This window comes from Hipposideros armiger, unplaced genomic scaffold, assembly GCF_001890085.2.
Source record: "Hipposideros armiger isolate ML-2016 unplaced genomic scaffold, ASM189008v1 scaffold_633, whole genome shotgun sequence".
Lineage (NCBI taxonomy): Eukaryota > Metazoa > Chordata > Mammalia > Chiroptera > Hipposideridae > Hipposideros > Hipposideros armiger.
In genome coordinates this window covers 729,794-752,406 of record NW_017731983.1, presented here as the reverse complement: position 1 = coordinate 752,406, position 22,613 = coordinate 729,794, and the positions used below count along the sequence as shown (strand labels likewise).

The window sequence follows — 22,613 nt, the reverse complement described above, 5'->3', positions numbered from 1 at the left end:
CAACTAGACTGAAGAACAAAACGACAGCAACTTGTCTGTTCCCCTTCCCCCAGTTCCCCAGCGCTGTTCCCATCCCCCCAATTACCCAATTAAAAAAAAAATCTTTAAAAAAAAAAAAGAACACAGCCATGTTCATGTGTTTACCTATTATCTATGTCTGCTTACTAGCTACAGCAGCAGAGTTGAGTAGCAGCAACAGAGACTGTATGGCCCAAGAAGCCTAAAATATTTTCTCTCTGATCCTTTACAGAAAATCTTTGCCCATCCTTGTTCTAAAGTATGGATAAACGTGTTGTGTGAACCTGCAGTCGAGTACAAAGTACCGTACTGGGTGATAAGTTCTATGGAGGCCCTGCCTTAGGTACAAGCTCCCCAAACCATGTTAGCAGGGGTCCTGCACAGGGTGAGTGGGGTGAGTGGCCGACCTGAGCTGCCTGACAGCCAGCTCTCCCCTCCAGAGAAGCAGAGGGCACTGTGCTAGGCTTTGGCATGTTTTTTATTACTATTCATCAGCAATCCTATAAGAGCATTCTCACTTTACAAATGAGGAACTAAGCCTAAAGAAAAGAGAGATTAAATATATATCAGGCCCAAACTAGAAATTGAATCCAGATCTGTCTGACACCCAAGTCTTCTGATCATTCCCAGTGGTTTTCAAACTGGGCTCCAGTCAGCTAAGGGGCCTCCTGGGCTAAAGGAAGACCAGGGATGGGGCTCCAGACCTTCCCTATCTTCTACTACATTTTTCATATGTTATTAGTTTGAAAAAGAGAATTTGCTGCTTAAAAATTTAGTCTGAAGGTCAGCCTATCTCTTCAAAACAAAGGCTAAGTTCCGTGACACTTATTGCCATCTTTGGCAAATCTCTCACAAAACTGGAAAGCTCACTTTCCTCATCTGCCAATGGAGATTAAAACCCTGCCCCCTGTATACAGACCTCTCTGGGGTCTCACCAAGATCAAATGAGAATGGATATGAAAGTGTCATGTAAACTATACAGGCTCACAGAAATGTAATACAGAATTATCATCTCCTCAGTAAGGTGCTGGAGAGGGGAGCAAATAGGGAAATAACATTTGTTGCTGACCAAAGAAAAACCAAACATGCAAGTAAAATGTAAAAATAAATAATAAATAAACATTCAAGTAAAAGTAAATAAGTAAAAGAAATATGCACAGTAGAAATATCACAAACTTTGAAATCCGGATGGTTGCCAGGTGGGAGGGGGGTTGAAGGAATGGGTGAAAAATGGGGCAGGATTAAGATGTACAAATTGCCAATTATAAAAACAGTCATGGAGATATAATACAGCATAGGGAATACAGTCAATAATACTGTAATAGCTATGTATGGTGTCAGATGGGTACTAGACTTACTGGAGTGATCACTTCATCAGTTATATAAATATCTAATCACTATGTTGTTCACCCAAAACTAATATAATATTGTATATCAACTATAATTGGAAACTAAAAAAATTCTTTAAAAAATAATCATCAGCTTTGAAATCTCACACATTTAGGATTAAAACCCAGCCTCCCTAGTTAACAGCTCAGAGCCCTGGGCAACGACTTCAACGTCCTTGAGCTTGGTTTCCTCACCTGCAAAAAGGATGAAATAAAATCATACTTTAAACGTTCTATACAGGGGCTGGTACATAATCAGTTTCAATACATATTACCCCGCCTCCTGACTTGTCATTCTGAAATTAAGACACACTGGCTCAGAATTCATGCATGGGTTCTCTGTACCTGTAACGACATAACAGGATTAAGAAGCTAGAAGCATCCTCAGTTTAGATGCTTCTGTGATCCACAACACCACAACACTTGTGAGAGCACAGGCTGCAGGCGCTCTAAAGGAACAATGAAGGGTCTTAATAATAGGGGATACACAGGCAGGCCTCTGTTGAAAAATTCTACTAATTCAATACGGATATTTATTGAGTGTTTTAAGAGCCTTCTATGGCTCCATAGTGACAGATTTACATTTACTGTCCACTTGACCAAACCCATTAAACTTGTGAGAGGCCCTCTCTTGCTGAAGATCAGATATCTAGCTTCTTAAGTATTAATTTTTCATAGTGCTCTGGAAAAGCAAAGGCAATACAAACCCAGCAAAAATCTGAACAAAGTTGTTGTTTTTTTCCCTTTGTCCACAGGAAAAAATCCCAACAGAGTAATCTATTTCAAAACGCTGAAGATAAGTTCAGTTTTTAATTTATTCCTTTACCAAATTCTTACTGGGCATTTACTCTGTGCAAAGTATGAAAGAACATCAAGAAGTATGATAGGATCCTTGTTCTCTCAGAACTGTACAAGCCATCAAACCTGTTCACCATAACCTAACAGGCGGGAATAAAGTGGCATTACAAAGTGGAAAGCATGTGCTTGGAGTTCAGTAGACGTTAAGAGTCTATGCACAAGTAAGTACACCAGGCAAAGCTTCACGGAGGAGGCAGCATCGGAAGTGTGATTCAAAAGATGGACTGTATTTAAACATGAAAAATACCATAAGTAAGGAAATTGGAATTCAAACCCACATCCGATTTCAAAGCTCTATTACCCCACCCCACAATGTGGCTACAACAGAGTACCTTACATGACACAGATGGAAAAAGATTGGGGCCAGATCATAGAAGGCCTAGAATATCCTTTAAAGAGTTTTCAGCAGAGAAAAGCTAAGCAGGGTAATGAGCCCCAGTGAGATCAGAGCTGTGCCTTTGTTTAAATGCATGATTACACAGACCTTGCTGAGATTATTTTCTGGTGGCACCACATTTCCTAACAGAAGAACTTCAGGCATCGGTGGTATTCCCGACTCTCTAAGTCAACCCTAAATCAGCTCAATACAATGGCATACAGCTAATGCTACTGAGAAAATAAAAATATTTATTTAATCTGTAACTGAAACGCATAACTATATTGCCCACCAACTAAGAGGCCTCTTGTTTTACATTTTATTTAACTAGTTGGTTTCATCTGTTGAAAACTGTTTCATCTATTGAATGAGTTGGATTCATGTTGAATGATTTAGATCAGGGGTTGGCAAACTGCAGCTCTTTAGGTACGTTCATGTGGCTCTGAGGTAAAATTGAAAATGAAAATAAAACTATCATAGTTTCATTTACAAAATTTTTAAAGGATATTATTCACATAATGGTGATTTCCTTTGTTATATGGCTCCCGAATAATTTTTAAATTGTTCTGAGGGACAGGATTGGCTCTTCCGTCTCAAAAGTTTGCCGACCCCTGATTTAGATGGTTGTCTGTTGAAAAAGAAAGGGGTGAGGAGATATATCAAGCTTCTTAAAAGTAATTCACAAAATGGTAGCCAGAGCTGGTGAGAAGACCATCTGTGGCTTGATGTACTAATGAGGTACTAACCACTAGAGCAAGAATATGCTTACTAACTACTTGGCTGCCCTAAGCAATTCTAGGCAGATGAATTTTCTAATTTTGAAAATTGCTAATAAAGGAAATTCTGTAATTTTCCTTTGCAAATAGTCCCAGTGATTAACAATCTTTAGTCAGATAATTCTTTTTTAATGGCCACATTAAAACCTCTCATAATATAAATCAATTGCCTATGTACCAAGTATTAGGTTAATCTATTAGAAAGCCAAGCAGTGAAGTTATAATCCATCCATTTAAAAAATACTTAAGCAACTGGGTAAAATATGAACTGTTCTGACAGCCTGAAATCACAGCAATCCTAAACTAAGCAGAGAGGCAGAGCTGGGGGAAGAAGTGCAATTGTGGCATAAAAGACAGCATGTGACCAAGAAACCAGGTAGGGAAGAGAGATGGGAAGCAAAGCCGGCCATGCTTCTGGCTCAAGTCACGCGTCCATCCACATAAATCCATAGCCGTCCTGCTAGAGTCAGAGGTAAGAAGTTAAGTGATAAAAGTTCCCATCATTTCCACAACAAAGCGTGAGACTCCCCAGAACCACAAAATCAAACCCATTACAGCCAAAAGAGCTCGGAAAGGAAGAAGCAGCTTGGGCCCAGAGACGAGAAGAGCCGTCTGGGCTACATGGAAAGCTAAAGGCAGGTTAGTGCAACATCACAGCATCAACCAATGAGTCACTCTTTATCTAGAACATTTTTTTAAATTTTAATCCTTACAATTATCTTACAGAAGCAAGTACTATTCTCCTCACTTTCACAGATGAGAAAACTGAGCCTTAAAGAAGTTAAATAACTTACAGTCTTTAAAATACTTCCCAAACTCACTTGACCTGAACCTTATGGAAATACTAACGCTACAGACAATCTGTTAAATGAGTCCAAACGATTAGAGACAATTAGGAAAGATTTCATAAAGGAGGTTAAGTTGTGGCCAGGGATCTCGAAGGGTGCTTAGGATTCAGCCGAGAAAAGGAGAAACATTTCAAGCAAAAAGCACTAGGAAGAAATAAATATCTGAGACAGATATTTGAAGAGCTGTGAGGAGGCATACAGAGCAGGAGAAATACGCAGAGAGGGTACCAATGAGCCAGGGAGGCTGGCGAGGACCTTGCATGTCTGGCTCAGTTTGGCCCAGATTCTGTTCCAGTCATAAAAGTGTCCAGAATGACTCTCCGTTGACACTGCCAAGACCTACACTGGGTTAGGTAAATAAACTTACACATATCGCATTTCCCTCACACAGACATATTTTTCTTGAAAATATGGCAAAGCTGTGTTCCTGAGCTAGCAATTTCAAATCCACAGATATAATTCATTTCACATGGTGAACAACTAAGAATCAGAAAGAAAATGAGGAAATAGACAAGGAGAGACTGTTAGAGCTAATCATTTCCTTAGAAGCATCCCAAGGGCCCCTTTTGTATAAAATAAATGAGAAAAATGATGTACTGACCCCATTACATGCCTGGAAATTTACATATGTTATCTCTAATCCTACAACAACCTTCGGAGTAGATCTATTCCTATTTTATAGGGGAAGAAAAAGTGAGGCTCAGAAAAAGAAAAGCTTGCCCAAAGTCAAACAGCCTACAATGGCAGAGCTGATACTTACACTCAAAGCCAGGGTGGGTATGGGGTATGTGTGTGTGTGTGTGTGTGTGTGTGTGTGTGTGTGTGNTGTGTGTGTGTGTGTGTGTGTGTGTGTGTGTGTGTGTGTGTGTCTACAGAGGAATTTCCATGAGACAGCCTTACAGAGAAGCTAAGTGTCTTAGTTATAGTGAACCTGGCTGACCCTCTGCCATACCACATCCCTTAGGACATGCAGACAGCAGCATAATTGGTCCTTTCTTGCCCAAACATGCCTGTCACTGAGTTTCTGGAGAAGGCTGTGTCAGCCAAACACAAAGCCGCTATAAACCTGCCAGTCTTCCTGGGAGCAATCGCTAGGCCTGAACAGAGATAGTTCAATGTCTGTTTACTGTCTCTTTCACATGACAGTTACGTAGTTTATCCAAACTTAGCAAATTAGGATGAAACATAGTTTTTTTATTGAGGCGAGGGGGGAAGATTTGTCTTGTGAAATCTCATAACCGAGAAAAAAAAATCTGCAAATTGTAAATATGACAAAGAACCCATAACCAGAATATACAAAGAACTCTTACAACTCAGTAAGAGGACAAACAAACCAAATAAAAAGGTGGCAAAAACTTGAACAAACGTCTCAACAAAGAAGACATATAAATGGCTAATAAGCACATGAAAAGGTACTCAATCGTTAATCATTAAGAAAATGAGAGTTTAAACCAAAACCACAATGAAATACCACTATACACTCACTATAATCAGAAAGGTCCATAAAACCAAGCCAATATGGAAAACAGTTTGGGAGTTTCTTTGAAAGTTATGCATCAGCTTACCATAAAACCCAGCAATTCCACTCCTAGAAATCTACCCAAGGGAAATTAAAATATATGTCCACACAAGACCTGTATGCAAATGTTCATAATTGCATTATTCATAACAGCTGAACTGGAAACAATCCAAATAATTTTCAACTGGTAAATGAATCAACAAAATGTGTCTCCATACAATGGAATACTATTCAGCAATAAAAAGTAATGATATAGTGAAACTTACTACCACATGGACGAACCTCAAAAACATTATGCTAAATGAAAGAAGTCACACATAAGACTACATATGCATCATACAATTCCATTTATATGAAACGTCCAGAAAAGACATTTTTATAGAGTCAGAAAGCAGATCAGTGGTTGCCTAGGGCTGGAGTGGGAGTGGAGATTGACTGCAAAAGAACTCAAGAGAATTTGGGGGATGATGGACATGCTCTAACACTGCACTGTAGCAATGGTGGCAGAGCCGTGTAACACTCACAAGGAGTGAATTTTATGGTATGGAATTCACATCTCAATAATGCCTTTTTAAAAGTAATTACTAAATATGCATTTACTTCCTATATATTAATGTATACCGAGGGTGTCAAAAAAATGTACACATTTTAAGAGATGTTATCTATGTATTACACTTCGAAGTTGAATTAAATATGGTAGCAATGTGTAGTGTGATATTCGCTCAAAAGACGGTGTTAATCAAATGAATGCTACCGTCATTCATTGTATTACAATTTTAATACAGTTTTTTCCTTTCTTAAAACGTGTATACATTTTTCTGGCACCCTCTGTATAATAACTCCAGGGGTAACAAAAAAGTCTATGAGAAAGGGAATGTAATCATAATACTTTATGGTTTAGCTATAAAATATTTACAGTCATAACATAATTAAGCAATCATAAATCAATAATGAACACTGATTTAACAAAAAAATGGTTTTCTTTGAAAGGAGCAAGTGTCTATAAAACTTAATTTCTCATCTTCAACAGTAGGAAGCCAAAGAATAGTGTCTAAAATTGATAAACAGCACAATAAGCATGCAATTTAAATACATAGCAGTAAGCAGCAGAAAATATAAAATGGTCTTTCCCAGGAGGGAAAAGCTTATAATCTATTTGCAGAATGCAATCATAAGCCTGAAGCTGATCACGTGGTTTGAGAAAAGTGCTGGAGAACACGACGCTGCCGCATTCACCAGCCCTTCATCCACTAGAGGGCGCAAGGCGACACCACAGAAGGACCTCAACCACTCTGGTCACACGCTGGGGAAGAAGCACCGTCTGAACACATGGTGCATGCAGATTGAAAGTGGGGTTCTAGACAACCTAGCAGGACGAGAAAGTGGGTTCATACTTTCTGTAATTTAAAAGCAAATCAGAAGTACTTTTAGTGAGGGGAATGGGGGGCAGTCAGAAAATGATTATAGATTGTGAGATACAGAAGGGGTATGAAACATTTTACTTCTGAACCAGTCATTTTAATCCTGAAGGGGGAGGGTGCAGTGGAATAAAGTTTCTCATTCAACAAATAAGTTCTAGCTGTAATTGATATTAAACACAGCAAATGGTAAAGTTATTGCCAAGACAGTTGCAATTTTTGTTTTTTTTGGCCTTCCTAAAATTCATTCTTCACAGCAACCAGCATGTTGTTTTTTAAAATGTAAAATAAGATAGATCATGTCACTTCCCTGCTTAAAACCTTTCAAAGACTTGGCATTAAATTGAGGATTGTGTTCATTTATTCATTCAACAAATACTTACTGGTCTCCTACATGCCAGGCTCCAATCTAAGCAGTCACAGCTCACACAGAACTTCCATTTTAGTGGGACAGACAGACAATAAGATACCTGCACTAGATCATTTCGGAGAATGATTAGAGATTTGAAGAAGATAAGACTGAAGGGTCAGGTTATGTATGTGGACAACTCTCGATTGGCGCGCTCAGGGAAGGCTTCTCTGGGGAGTAAACGTTGTATCCCAATAACCCAATAAGGAGGTGAGGATCTGGATGAAGAGCGCTGCAGATTAGGTGGAGGAGACCACGTTTCCGCAGGCCCGAAGCTGGGATCAAGCTTGCCAAGTTCGAGAATGGGAAGAACGCCCCAGGGGGTTAAAGCCAGTTGTAAGGAAGAGCAGTAGGACACAGAATGGCACAGGTAGGCAGGGGGCTCACTAAGGACACTCCTAGGTCCCTAGGATGGGGTACTATTCCACCAAGACAAGGAACGAAGTACTGACACACTACAACATGGATGGACCTTGAAAACACTATGCCACGTGAAAGAAGCCAGTCGCCAAAGACCAGACATTGTACGATTCCGTTTATATGAGATGTCCAGAACAGGCAAATCCACAGAGAGAGAACACAGTGGTTGCTTAGGGCTGGGGTGGAGGGATGGGGAATAGGGACGTGCCTATGTTTCAGGCTGCGTTTTGAGGACAATTATTAGAGTTCTGTTTTCCAATCTACACACTGCAAGTTATTAGTGTGTCCAGGAAATCAATTTTGGTCAATCAATTGTTAAGTCACACCAACAATTTTTTTAATGGAATGGAAAGTATCACAGTGCTTAGAACATAGTAAGGATAAGTATTAGTTGGTAGGACTAATTTTAAGTTATATTCACACGTGTGTGTGTGTGCGTGCACAGTGGGTCACAATGTAAAACGTATTGCTTACTAGCGGTTACCATCTTTTTATAAGCTTGAGACACTGAGCGAGGTCGTGAATATCCTTGCTGTGACTTCCATTCCAACTCTCCCCAAGGGAAGAAAAACAGCCATCATTTCTTTGCCACCAAACCAAATGAATATGAAAGAAAACGCATTTGTTATTGTGCACGGCTCCCAATCAAAATACCAAAAATGCCTGGAAGTTCAGTTAGAAAAAAAGGGACTAAAATTAAGTCAATCCCAGGGATAAAATGGAGAACTGGTTAGACAAAGGGAAATTTAAAAAAAAAAAATTCTTGAGAAGAAAATATTTTGGAAAAAAATATATCCATCCCTTAGTCATTTTTAGTCTATCCTGCAAAGTAAAAGTAAGACTGCCACTCTGAACTTAAATCTCTAATTTTATAAGTCATATATGTCAAATTACACGTCTCATTTGATATTCCCACTTTGTTTCTATGAATCATCTGACCATCCTGTGGCTTTTCAACAGAATTTTAGAAAACTGACGGGAAAAAATTTTAAGGAGCCACTGACTTAACATTTAAAAATCAGATAAAGAGCTTGACACCATGACATTTTTTTTCTTTATATTTAAAATGCAAAAAGATAAATTGTGGACCATAAGCTATTTTAACAAATAAGAAAGAAAGAAAACTTGACACAAATAAGTTATTTGAGGGACCTACAGGTCATATAAAGACTGTTCATGTTGCTATAGTCTCCAAAGATTCCATAATATCTTACCTTGTCACACTAGCAAGAGAACATCCCCGATTCAAAGAGGAAACACTGACAGAAGAACACAAAAGGGAAATCAAGTCATGGAGGCTGAAAATCCAAGGTTCAAGTCCAATTCTGCCACTTACTATCTATGTGACATTGGGAAGTTGATTTAAAAACCTGTGCTTTGGTTTCCTCATCTTCAAAATAGGGATAATAAAGCCCAACCTACCTGCCACAGCTATTGTGAAGATCAAAACTGAATATACACGGATGTACACACTATAAAGTACTTTACAAATATTAGTTTTTATAACTTAATGCTATTCCCAATTCCATAGCTAACTCGATACCTGCACCCAATCAAGAGTCTGCACTATTACCTCTCATCTCAAATGTGAATGGCAATGCTTCACTCCCAAATTGTTATTAGGCAATGTGCCATAATCCCAAGTCATGATCACATTTGTTAAGAGGACATTCACTGCATTCCTTTAATAATAGCTGAACTGATCACACATCCCATTCATCCAGGTTCGCCTAAGACTGTTCCCACATTACCATGCCTTTGCACTTTCAAAAGTGCCCCCCAACTTGAACGATAAATTATAAGGTCACCCTAATTACATCAGACATAAAGTTATGGCACCAAGAGGAGACAAGGGACTGGCCTTAGACTTCCCACTGTACTTCCCAGGAGCCCCTGAAAGCCATCCCAAATAAATAATGTTTGCAAAAACAGTAAGCTTGCTCTGCAAAACTAGCCTAACCAGATTGCTGCTCCTAAACCCCTCCTATACAAAAACTCTGGAGCTAATGCACACAGATCTTCTCTCGTTTAAAACACATTACAAACCCACCAAATGTTCCAGCCTTGATCAACACTTGAGACCTCACATGAGCACATACACATAATCACAAAGGAAGTCAGCTAGGAACCTGAGCCACTACACTGTATCATCAACCTCACTTGCTGCATGGCCTTAGATAAAATGTGCAGCCTTTCTGAGCTGGATTCCACCTCAGTAAATCTGGAACGGTGTGTGTCTCCCCCACTTCCACAGACAGACCGCAATGGCCAGCACAGTGGAGTGTTTGCAGTGCTTCCTGAAAGCAATGGACTGCCATCCCCTACAGCTGCTAACTGGCTGGGAAAGAGGCTGAAGTAACTTGCATAAAAAGCAAAACCTCTACAAGGTGAAGGGTATTTTTTTCCCCTGCTTTTCTTCCCAGGTTTTTAATTCAAATGTGTTGCCAGGGCTTCATAACAGGATGAAAAGGGTCACTAACACAGTGAAACTGCAGGTCCACTTTGTGGTACGGAGCTCAGCTGTAATAATCTTCTGCCAGGGGTCATGGGCTCCTAGCGCTATGGGTTAGTTTCGAAGGGTCTATGAAGGCCCCAAAAGGTAAATAAAGTAAGACGAGTGAGCAGGCACACATGCGCACGACCCACTCCCCTGGGCGAGTTAATAATCCCCAGTATAGAGGGAAGGGTCCTCAACAAACAGAAGACAAAATTCAGTTCTTCTTCAGTTATCAACTTGCATTGTTACCTTGGATGAATCACTTTAACCTGTGTGCCTCAGTTTCCTTATCTTTCCAAAGGAAATGTCTGCTTCAAAAGAAGATTGTGAGGATGGAAAGGAGAAAATATTGATGAAATTACTCTACAGCAATCAAAACGCTGTCTATTTTATCTCTTTTAAAATCATCAATAGATGCTGATAAAAATCCTGCCTGGAGATGGTTCCTATCTATTTGGAAAGGAACAGCAAAAGAATAAGGAAAGCAAATAAAGACGCACAATTAAAATTCACCTTCACCTCCCCCACCCCATCCTGGATTTGCGGAGCCAAACTACCCTGGGGAGATATAAGATCACAAGTTCAGTTTCTGCCCAGCTCAGGCTGCTCAATGACCAGTGTTTCACACTGATAAATGGCTCTCCAATCTCAGAGCGCAAAGTGCGAGTTCACAAGGTTAGGCACATTAATTAGCAGCACTCATTTGGATTCTGTATTCATCAAATACAACAAGCAGCTATTCAATATTTGCCTATTTGCACTACTCTAAGATCTCTAATTCAAAGATCCAGCCAGAGAACAAAATAAAGCGGAAGAAAGTAACCTAAAATAAACCTGTCACCATTAGAATGTGCCTCCAAGTAAATGAGCAGCTTTAAACCACGGCAAAGGGTCTGCACAGGCCTACAGCAGAGATGGTACGAGTAATGAATGTGCAGGTTACAGAAGTGGGTCCCCACTGCACAAGAAAGGAAAAATAAAGGGCTTCTAAGCAGAGAGACTACTTTTTGTGCTTTAACAAATTCCTCTTAATTCCTTTCGCCTGGTTCCTTATTGATCTGTAACCCCCATAGGAAGAACACAGCATTTTATGTACCCTTTCAGATTCTTTTCAACTCATGAAGTCCATTCCCATACTGCAATTCGTTTTACCTTCCTATATCTAAAATAAGCCTATATGCAAAATAAGCAACATTTTATAAATAACCAAATATTTGCATTAGTATGCAAGCCTAAATTAAGACTGACCTTGATCCCTTATATTTTTAAGGGTCACAGGTGAAAAGTAGAGAATGAAACAGAACTGTCGCTCCTTTAAAGCAGCCCATAGGCCTTGGCTGTGCAACAGCATCACCTACAGGAATTCCTAAGTACCTGCCCATCCAAGCCCAGCCTCAGACCTACGCAATCCGAATCCTGAGGGCTAGATCTCTGGACAACAGCATTTTTTCTGATGTATCAACAGGATATAGAGCTACTATCAAAGGGCATGAATTTCACAGCATACAGAAACTCTAGGGTAGACCCAAACCAAGAAAAAAGAAAGGGGGGGGGGGGGGAAACCCTGTATATTCTCTTTAGATTAGGGGTAAATCTAATCTTTCACCAAAAACTTCCATAGAGACAATCTTCAATTCCAACGGTGATGATCCCACTAGAGATGAACACAGAGCTGAACAATTTTTTTTCTCTCCCTTTTTTTCCATGTCCTACCTGGGGCCATCCTGATGCCGACCCAGCACCAAAACTTGCAAGAATTGGGCAAATACTCTCAAACCTCAAAGGCCCCCCGAAGAGGTGACTGTTGATTATGAGGCCATCCTAATTTTTAAAACCTGCTTCAGGGGCTCTGATGAGGTTCAATAATTTCTGGAAAGGGGGACTGCTATGCTGACTTTGGTTTAACACTCTGATAACGCATATCCCTTGGACAAGCCTAATAATGGTGGCGCCCTTTTCCTGACAACTCTATAAGGACTCATGAATAAATATTGGAAGATATTTCTAGAAGCTACCCTTTCAAATCTCCTGAAGAATGTCTATATCCCCAAACAACAAGGAGGTAAATTTCAGAGGATGCGTGTCGTAAGCCACACCATTTCTGAGACAGCCTTACCTGTTCTACCCTAACTCTGCTTTGGCTTCATCTGCTCAAAGCTTCAAATACCAAAAGGCAGGGAAGGAGTTTTATATACTCCCCTAAACCATACAGAGCATGTCTCCTAGGAAGCAGTTCTGCTTCAACCCACAATAGGGCCTGGGCTTTTTCCAATCAGCCTCCCTACCCAACAAAGAAAGGCAGTAGAAACTTCCCTTTCTCAAGCAAGCCTTCCCTGATTAAAACCATACGGCTGAGTTCCCCCAGGGAGGAGAATGGAATTTTCTTGTTGCAGATTATTGCGGGACTCAAAAAAAAATCTGTGCAGGCAGGAGCTAAGTAGCAGAGAATAAGACAAGTCCAGCATTTAGAATTATGAGGCATCAAGAAAAATCTGGTTAAAAAATGATTATATAGCCTGGAGAAGAAAAAAACAAAAGCAATTATGACTGCTCTTAAGTGATTTTTTTCCCCCTATAATATCCACAATTTCAATAACATGATTACAATACTTTTAGGATTAAAAAATATATTTTATTTATCTCTCTAAATGTACATTCATTGCTGAAACTAACCATATCACTTTCCAAAATAAATAATTTCAAGAAACACTATCATAGCATCCTTAGATAAAATGAACACACACATACACACACACACACACACACACACACACACACACACACACACACACACACACACACATATATCCTCTGAGTTTTACACAGCAGATACCAACCTGGCTGTCCCGTGCTGGGAATCCATGATAACCTGGGGTCAGAGGCTCGTTCTAAGAGAAAGAAAAGAAAAATCAAACTATAAGATGAAAGACAATGGTAAAAATAATCAAAATCATCCAAATTATCACCTGCACCAGTGATAAGGTGTTCTGTTGCTATATTCCACTCTACCTAACTACATACATTTCCAAATTCAGCCTCTACCATGGCAAAAAAACAAAAACAAACAAGAAAACCAGTATTTGCTCATGAACATCATTCATAAACCCTATTTTCCTCCTTGTGCATCTAAATCTGTGTCTTTCTCAATATATGTCAAATAGGGAACTACTGGATTTGAGGAAGAACAGTTCTTAACCTCACACTGTGGGACTTCAGCATCCCGAGCCCCTAACCACTAAAAACAATCTTAAGAAAGAAGAACAAAGTTGAAGGGTTCATACTTCCTGATTTCAAAATTTACTACAAATTACAGTAATTAAGACAGTGTACTACTGGCACAGGACAGACATACAGACCAATGGGATACAACTGAGAGTCTGGAAATAAACCCTTATAGTTATGATAAATTGATTTTTAAAAGGGTGCCAAAAAAAAAAATCAATGAAGAAAAGAATAGTCTTTTCAAATAAATGATGCTGAGACAGCTGGATATCCACATGTAAAAGAATGTAGTTGGAACTCTAGCTCAAACCATATACAAAATTAAGTCAAAATAGATCACACACCTAAAACCATAAAACTCTTAAAAGAAACATAGGAGTAAATCTTCATGACCTTTGACTCAGTAATAGTTTGTTCAATGTGACACCAAAAACACACGTGACAAATGAAAAATAGATAAACTGGACTTCACTTAAAGTTAAAAATACTATATTATGGATTTGAAAGTTGCTAAGAAAGTAGACCTTAAATGTTCTCCCCACAAAAAAGAAATGGTAATTATATGACATGATGTAGGCGTTAGCATCATTTATATAAATGTATAATACATGTATATACATTTATATATCTGAGATATATAAATGTATCAAATAAACACACAGCACACCTTAAAGTTGCACACGTTATATATCAGTTATATCTCAATAAAGCTGGGGGTAAAAAGACACCCGTAAGAAAACAATCCGCAGAATGGGAGAAAATATTTGCCAGTCATATGTCTAATAAGAGACTTATATTCAGAATATATAAAGAACTCCTACAACTCAACAACAAAATAACCCAAATTTTTAAATAGGCAAAGGATCTGAACAGGAAATTCTCCAAAGAAGATATACAAATGGCGAACAAGCACATGAAATGATGTTCAACATCATTAGTCATTTGGGAAATGCAGATCAAAACCACAGTGAGATATTACACACCCACTAGGATGGCTATAATCAAAAAGTCAGACAATAACACGTGTTGAAAAGGACATGGAAAAATTGGAATCTCGTACATTGCTGGTGAGAATGTACAATGGTGCAGCCACTTTGAAAACAGTTTGACAGACCCTCAAAATGTTAAAACACAGTTACCATATGACTCAGCAATTCCACGCCCAGGTATAATCAAGAAAAGTGAAAACAAGTCCACACAAAACCTTGTAAACAAATGTTCATAGCAGCTTTACTCATAATAGTCAAAAAGTAGAAATAATCCAAATGTCCATCAATTGATAAATGGATAAATTAAGTGTGGTATATCTATAATTGAATATTATCAGCAATTTTAAAAAGGAATGAAGTATTGATATAACGTGGAAGAATCTTGGAAACATCACGCAAAGTGAAAAAAGCCAAAGACAAAAAGCCACAAATAGTATGATTCCATTTATGTGAAATATCCAGAATGGGCAAATCCACAGAGAAAGTAAGTAAATGAGTAGTTCCAGGAGCTGAAGAGGAGGGATGTGGAGTGATGGCTAATGGGTACTGGGTTTATTTTTGGTAATGAAAATATTCCGGAATTAGATAGTGATGATGGATGCACAACTCTATGATTATATACTAAAAAAAAACACAAAAACGCTAAAAATACTTTAAAGGGGTGAGATTTATGGTCAGTGAATTATATGTCAATAAACCTATTACTTAAAAATAATAATAATGATTACAGGCAATGTTGGCTATTTTCACACTAATTTTTACAGGGGAGACATATATAGCATAGACTAACCGAAGAACAGTGTTCCTTCTAAAATCTGTGTCTTGTCTGTTCTGAATTCTACATTTATTTCAACACCATGCCCCACAGATTTTAACAATCATGGTGACGAAGATAATGGTAACACTAGATACTGAGCAACTGATCAGGTATAGTTTCAGGATGGAGGCAAGGAGATGGAGAAAGCAGCAAACAGGAGATAATAAAGCACAGGTATTACATGGGAAAGTCAGACTTTCAACCCAGGTTTGTTACTCCAAAGCCCCTGCTCTTTGCATTTATCAAGTTCTCTTCTCTAATAACCACTCCACATTATTCCTTTGCAGTGAATATTTCAAGATTGTCTGAGAAGGGAATTATATGATTAAGAAAGTAATCAAAAACATCCGAAAGAAAATTAACAGTTTCATCACTCCCAGAGAATATCTATAATAATATAATAATATAATAAGCCATATTCTTGGGTTCCACAATATAGAAAAATTTTTATAAGGGAAAAAAATCACAATCCTACAAGCCAGTAATGTCAAAACCTTTACTAGCAAAGACAGATGTAACAGGCTGTATGGAGATGGAGCCAAGGAAATGAATTCCCTCCTCCACCGGCCTTACGAAGCATGTCCCCATGTCCTTCTCCATGTCCCCATCTCAGATGGGCTGTTTGAGCTCTTCAGCCCCAGAAGACACATGCCTTCCTGAAAGGGGCCCAATACTTAACAACAAAGGCTTGCTTTCTCTGTTACCTTTACCATGCATATATCTTTCCCTGCGAAATGCATTAACTTTGCATGTTTTTGAAGATTATAGAAATGGATCCTACTGTATGTATTCTTTAGCAATTTCCTTTTATTATTTGCTCAATATTATAAGATTAATTTCACTAATTTTGACTACTGTTCAGTGTTCTAGTCTATGAACACATCAGAATTTATTTATCTGTCTTATTTCTCCATTAATATATATTTAAATTGTTTCCAGTCCTTTTTGTTTGCACTCACAAACCATGTCGCCTATGAACACTGTTAGATTTGCGATATCTTTTCACTCATGAGATTGGAGAAAACTAAAGTATCACAAATTGGCAAGATAAGTAAGTAAATAGATACCTTTACATCTAATAGCAGGAATGTAAGCATATTGGCACCACCATTTTGCAAAGCAACTTGACAATATTATTAAAATATTTAATGCATATGCCTTCCTGTGATTTCACATCTTTGATCTCCATACTAGAGAATCACTTGCACATGTGCTCAAAGAAACATGTGCAAAGATTTTCAATGCAGTGCAGTTTCTAATCATGCAAAACTGGAAAGAACCTCAAGTCTCCATTAATAATAGGGAAACAGTATATCAACTATTGTACTATTTCCACATCTTCTATGTAAGTTTTTAAAAAGATAAAAATCTCTATGAACTATCTCAAGTCATATTAAAGGATAGCAGAACAGTGTGGTATTTTTTTATCACAATATAAAAAGAAGTATCTCTACATGAATATAAAAAAGTAAAAGAATTCATAGAGAAGATCTAGAAAGATATACAACAAACTTCTAACAGTGGTTACCTCTAAGGAGAATGAGATTTGTGGAAGGTCAAGAGGGCATACTTTATCTGAAATGTTTGAATTTTATAAAATATAAAATTCATGTATATCATAGATTATTAAAAAGAACCAAAAAGTCACTATTACCAGTGTTTCATAATGTTTTAGAACTTACTAAAACGCCTTCACATAATCTTCTTTAGTCCTCACAATGCAGAAAAGAAGCTCTATAACCCTCATTTTACAGATGACAAAACTAAACTTCAGGAAGATTAAGTGATTTACTCAAGGCCAAATAGCTAATGATAGTGACTGAGAGCTGCCTTCAGGTTTACGTCTTAACTCTATACCCAGTCAGTACTTCGGCTACTTCATGACAACTAGTAAAAAAAAAAAAATCCCTTTGGTCCAGGTATGGATGATGACGATTGTCTAAAGACGTGCAGATAGGAGGTTGTAATCAGTGTAAAAATAGTAGCCAACATTTAAAGCATAGCTGGAATCAAGACAAGCTAACGGAACACACAGGATGGAAATTAGATGTGTTGAACTCTAGAGGAAGCCTTTTTAGCAGCTGTGTGCCTATAAGCGGGAGCTAATGGCCTCGTAAGGCTGAAGGAGTTAGAAACTGACTGCCTAGGCACAGAGGCTGCTCAAAAATAAAAAGACTTCATAAGAAATAAAATACCAACCACAAGAATCCTTACTGACTATAGAGGACAGCAATTAAGCCAGTTTAGAAGCTTCTGGTTGGTGGACATGTGAAAGAGGAACAGACGGGTCCTTGAGTAACTGCCCAATAGAACAACTGCGATGGATGTTGCGTGTACAGTGGACACAGAAGTGAAGCAAAATATCACCTGGCTTTCATATTCTTCACTGGCTGCTTAGAAGCTCCCATAGGCACCTGTGTCTGAAAAATCCATTTAAGCAGAAGAATCTTCATTTGTTCAGTCAGAGTGGATTGAACAATTGCTTTATGACGAGCATTGTGCTGGTATCCATGTCCTTTAGGAGCTCGGAGTCATAATAATTACAAGATAATGTGACTGATACCATAACGCAAGTCTATAAAAAGAACTACAGGACTTCAGGGGATCTTTTTTAAAAGTGTGTGTGAGAGTGGGGAGCGGCCTCTAGCCTCTTATCGGAGGGCAAGATCTCCAATACTGTGATGGATTGACGTATGCTGAAAAGACAATTTCAAAGCCACTTTTCTAAATATATTCTGAAAATCACCCATATCATTTCTAAATGATCAGCCAATATATTTGCCCACTCCAAATTAAAATTACCCATAATTCTGCACTTCAGAGGAAAAACAAAAGTACTGCTTCCTTAAGCATTTTTAAAATACAGTTAAAAGAAAAGTGCTAAGAGGACTTAACAGCATTGAAGATCAAAAGGCCCTGCTTCTGTGACAAGAGTGCTTCTTACTAGCTTCTATCAGTAGGAGCAGGGTGAAGGAAATGGAAACGCACAATGAAGTTACATTAAGCAAGTAGAAAAAAAAATATTTAAAACCCACCCTGTTGCCTTTCTTTTGTGACTAACAAAATCAACCCCCTTTCACAAAATGGAAGAAAAATACTGAGAATGGAACAAAGTAAATTCTTGCCACCACGCACTTTGGTGAGAGGAAAGAAAAAGGCAGCTGAGGAAAGGGAGAAACGAAGCTGTCCTCTGTAGCCAAAGCCGGGCAGTGATGGCACAAGCCCAGAGTTTTCACTGACTGACTCCCAGGTGAAAATGAATTCCACATTATCTTACACACATTTAGCAAAGGACGGAAAGATTGATTTAGACCACACTGGCTGGAGGAAAAAAGCAAAATCAAGTTTCCCAGGATATTTCACTACCTTGTTGTGCAGCCAAAGTTACTGTTTTTAAAGTATTTTGAATTAGGTACAGGAACTGAAGCTGTACCTAAAGTCCATATGCTATTACATGCAAAAGTACCAGCAACAAGTACCTTTGGAGCAGGAAGAGAGGTTGCTAAGCAACCACAGGGCATCGTTCTGCTTCAAAACCATACAGGGTTCAAGGTACCCAAAGATAAGATAAAAGCTCATAAGGCATATGAATCTGGTAGTAACTAACAACATAATCCCAACATAAGGTCCACTGGTAGCTGGTAAACCAAGCTTTCATCCACCTCCTTATCAAGATAGCTGATGATATCTTTCTTTGTGACACCCATCACTCCATCCCAAATACCCTGTCTGGTGTTTTTTCTTTTGTTTTGTTTTTTAAGTTAAAAATGCCCTGGTCTAAGTAGTATTTTTCACGTTAAAATCTGACACAGGAATTCATTGGGTCCTCACACCCCACCTTTGAAACAGACTAAAATTTCCTCCTTTCCATGCCAGTCACAGGTTTCTAAGAAGTAACCAATCCAACCCCTTTTCTTTATAGGTGAGGAAACTGACTTAAAGCAGGTGCCCTGTCCAGTCAACTAAGTAGACATAAAAGAGGACCTAGAACTTAGAACTCCTGGCTCTCAAATCATGAAGCTGTTCATGCCCCAGACTCTGCTAACAGCAGGCATAACTAGCTCCTCTCATGATGCACGAGAAAAAGCGTGGACTTTGGGAATCAAAGAGATAGCGATCCAAGTACTGGTGGTGTCACTTTCTAACTATGTGACTCTGGTCAAATGACTTAATCTCTCTGTGCCTCGGTTTTCTCAATTGTGTCATAGATAAAGAGAGAACTGGGGTGAAGTTTATCTGGCACAGAATTTAACATACAGGAGAAGCTCCAGAAGAAATCCTTCCCCACCTTTATATCGATCAGTTGCAAATGACTTGAGAAATTGAATCCATCTATGGGACTCGTTCCAACTAAGTAACACATTTCTAAATAACCAACCTTCAATTTTTCTTAGCTTATTCTAAAGTCAGTTTTTTAGGAATATGTGCTAAGTGGCCAACCAGGCTCACTAAAGGTGTTCAAAAACTAGATAAAAATTAGTGATGTTGGAAATTGATTTTAGAATTCAATGAGAATGAATGAGATTACCTCTAAGGGGACCTAAGCAACTTTGTCTTTTGTGACGTGCTTCATACGACTAAGCAGGCCACTGCTGGGATCAATTCCTATTGGCTAACACTCCCAGTTCTTTAAATTTCCTTTATAAATCCATTATGTTCTCTTTTTTTTACTTAAAACTCAATCATGAAAACAAAATTATGTTTTGAAGTACATAAATAATAAATAAGGTTCTCCTTCAATCTAACCTTTCTAGTACTAAGGTTTGATATCATACTGTAAGTATTCTTCAGCAGTTTTTTTTTAATATTGTGATTATATATAAGTAACATAAAATTGTAAGACAAGACCATTTTCAACCATTTTTAAGTACAGTTCTGTGGCATTTAGTACATTCACACTGTTGTGTAACCATCCATCTCCGGAACTTTCTCCAACTGGAACTCAATACCCATTAAACTCCCCAACCCCACATCCCCTGGCAATCATCTTTCTACTTTCTGTCTCTATGAATTTAACTATTCTAGATTCCTTATATAAATGGAATTATATACTATTTTTCCTACTGTGTCTGGCTTATTTAACTTACCATAATGTCTTCATGGTTCATCCATGTTTAGCATGAGTCAGAATTTCCTTCTTTTTAAGGTTGAATAGTAGTCCATTATAAGTATATACCACATTTTGTTTATCCATTCATCTGTTCATGGACACTGAGGTTGCTTCCACCTTTTGACTACTGTGAATAATGCTGCTATGAACACAGGTGTACAGATATCTGTGAGAGTCCCTGCCTTCAACTCTTTTGGGTATCTACCCAGAAGCAGAATTGCAGGATTTTCGGTAACCTGTGTCTAATATTTTGAGGACTCACCATACCCTTTTCCACAGCACTTGCACCATTTTACATCCCCACCAGCAATGCACAAGATTTCCAGTATCTCCACATCCTCACCAATACTTAATTTGTTTCTTTTTTACCATAGCCATTCTAATGGGTGTGAAGTTGTTTTCTCTTTGTGGTCTTGATTTGCATTTCCTCCGTGATTATTGATGTTGAGCCTCATTTCATGTATGTGTTGGCCATTTGTACATCTTCTTTGGAGAAATGTCTATTCAAGTCCTCTGCCCATTTTTTAATTGGGACATTTGTTGTTGTTGTTGTTGTTGTTGAGTTGTAGAGGTTCTTTCTATATTTTGAATATTAACCTGTTATCAGATATACGATGTGTAAGTATTTTCTCCCATACGTGGGCTACAAAAACTCCAGGTCTGCCTGACACTAAAGTCCCTGCTGGTTCTCTGCTATGGCATTTACTTTTCTTCAAAGAACCTAGCAACACGTTTTAAAGAACTAAAAACATTTTTTTAATTGTTTTTTTTTAGATTTTTTTAATTGGGGAATTGGGGTATGGAACAGCACTGGGAAATTGGGGGAAAGGGAACAGACAAGTTGCTGAACTGTTGTTCTTCAGTCTAGTTGTGGAGGAAGTTGCTTCACAGGCCCAAGTTGTCACCATTGTTGCTTCCCGGGCAAGGCAGATCAGTCGCCGGCTTCTGGACAGCCATTCACGGCGGCTGCTGGTCGCTCACGCTGGCTGCCGGCCACACATGGCAGCCTATGGCAACCCACTGCCACAGGGGCTGCAGCCTATGCCGTCGCCGGTGACTCACGGCAGCCCAGCTCCAGGTTGAGCTGTTGTTCAGCATCTTAGCTGTAGAGGGCAGTGTCACTGGCCCTCATATGTGGGATCCGAACCGGGGCCCTCTGGCATCCCAAGCCAGCTCTTAACCAACACGCCACTTGGCCGGCCCCTACAAACATTTTTAAAGAACTAAAAACATCTATGTACAGGGAACGAATGAACACAGCAGACCTGACTGCTGTCCTCAGAAAGGGCAGCTTACAAGGTTGGCCTTGGCTGGTGTCTAGCAACTTAGATTTCTGGATGGTTCTCTTCCCAGAGCTGATAAGAGCGGCTAGCTGTGCCTCAGCTGTGCAAACAATATGGCTCATGCTGAGCACCTGCTTTCCTTCTGGAAGTCTGGAATTCAGTGTGTGCTCGGCAGAGAGGGTGGCTCTATGAACAGCCCTTCCCTCCCACCCCCCAAAAAAAGAAAAACCTTGGCACTAAGTGTCTACTGAGCTTCCCTGGAAGACCACAGAGCCTCAGCTCGCTGCTGATGGAAGCGAGCACATACTGTGTGACTCCACTGGGCGAGATCTCTTGGGAGCTCGAGCCTGACTTCCGGACTTTACCCCAGGCATATTTTCCCCTTCTGATTTGACTTGATATCCTTTCACTGTTATAAATCGAAGCCATGAGTATGACTATATGCTGAGTTCTGTGAAGCCTAGTGCATCACTGGACCTAAGGTAGTCCTGGGGACCCTTGACACAACCTATGACACGGCACGCACTTTATTAACCGCGGGGACACAAAGACGAATTTGGCCTTTGCCCTCAAGGAATCTGCCAGTTTACTTACATTTTCCTTCTTTCACTTCTCTGATCTTCATTTCTTAGTCTGCTCACCACTTCAAATAGATTAGATACAGT

General features: G+C 39.0%; 1 protein-coding gene across 24 annotated transcripts in view; it reads right to left on the bottom strand.

Moving 5' to 3' along the window:
• Positions 1 to 22,613, bottom strand: part of RBFOX2 (RNA binding fox-1 homolog 2) — a 253,002-nt gene that overhangs the window by 182,445 nt on the left and 47,944 nt on the right. For all 24 annotated transcript variants that reach the window (XM_019625525.1, XM_019625527.1, XM_019625540.1 and 21 more), the window contains exon 2: positions 13,365 to 13,415. In XM_019625525.1, coding sequence (XP_019481070.1) covers positions 13,365 to 13,415 — 51 coding nt within the window. The remainder of the gene's footprint in view (positions 1 to 13,364; positions 13,416 to 22,613) is intronic.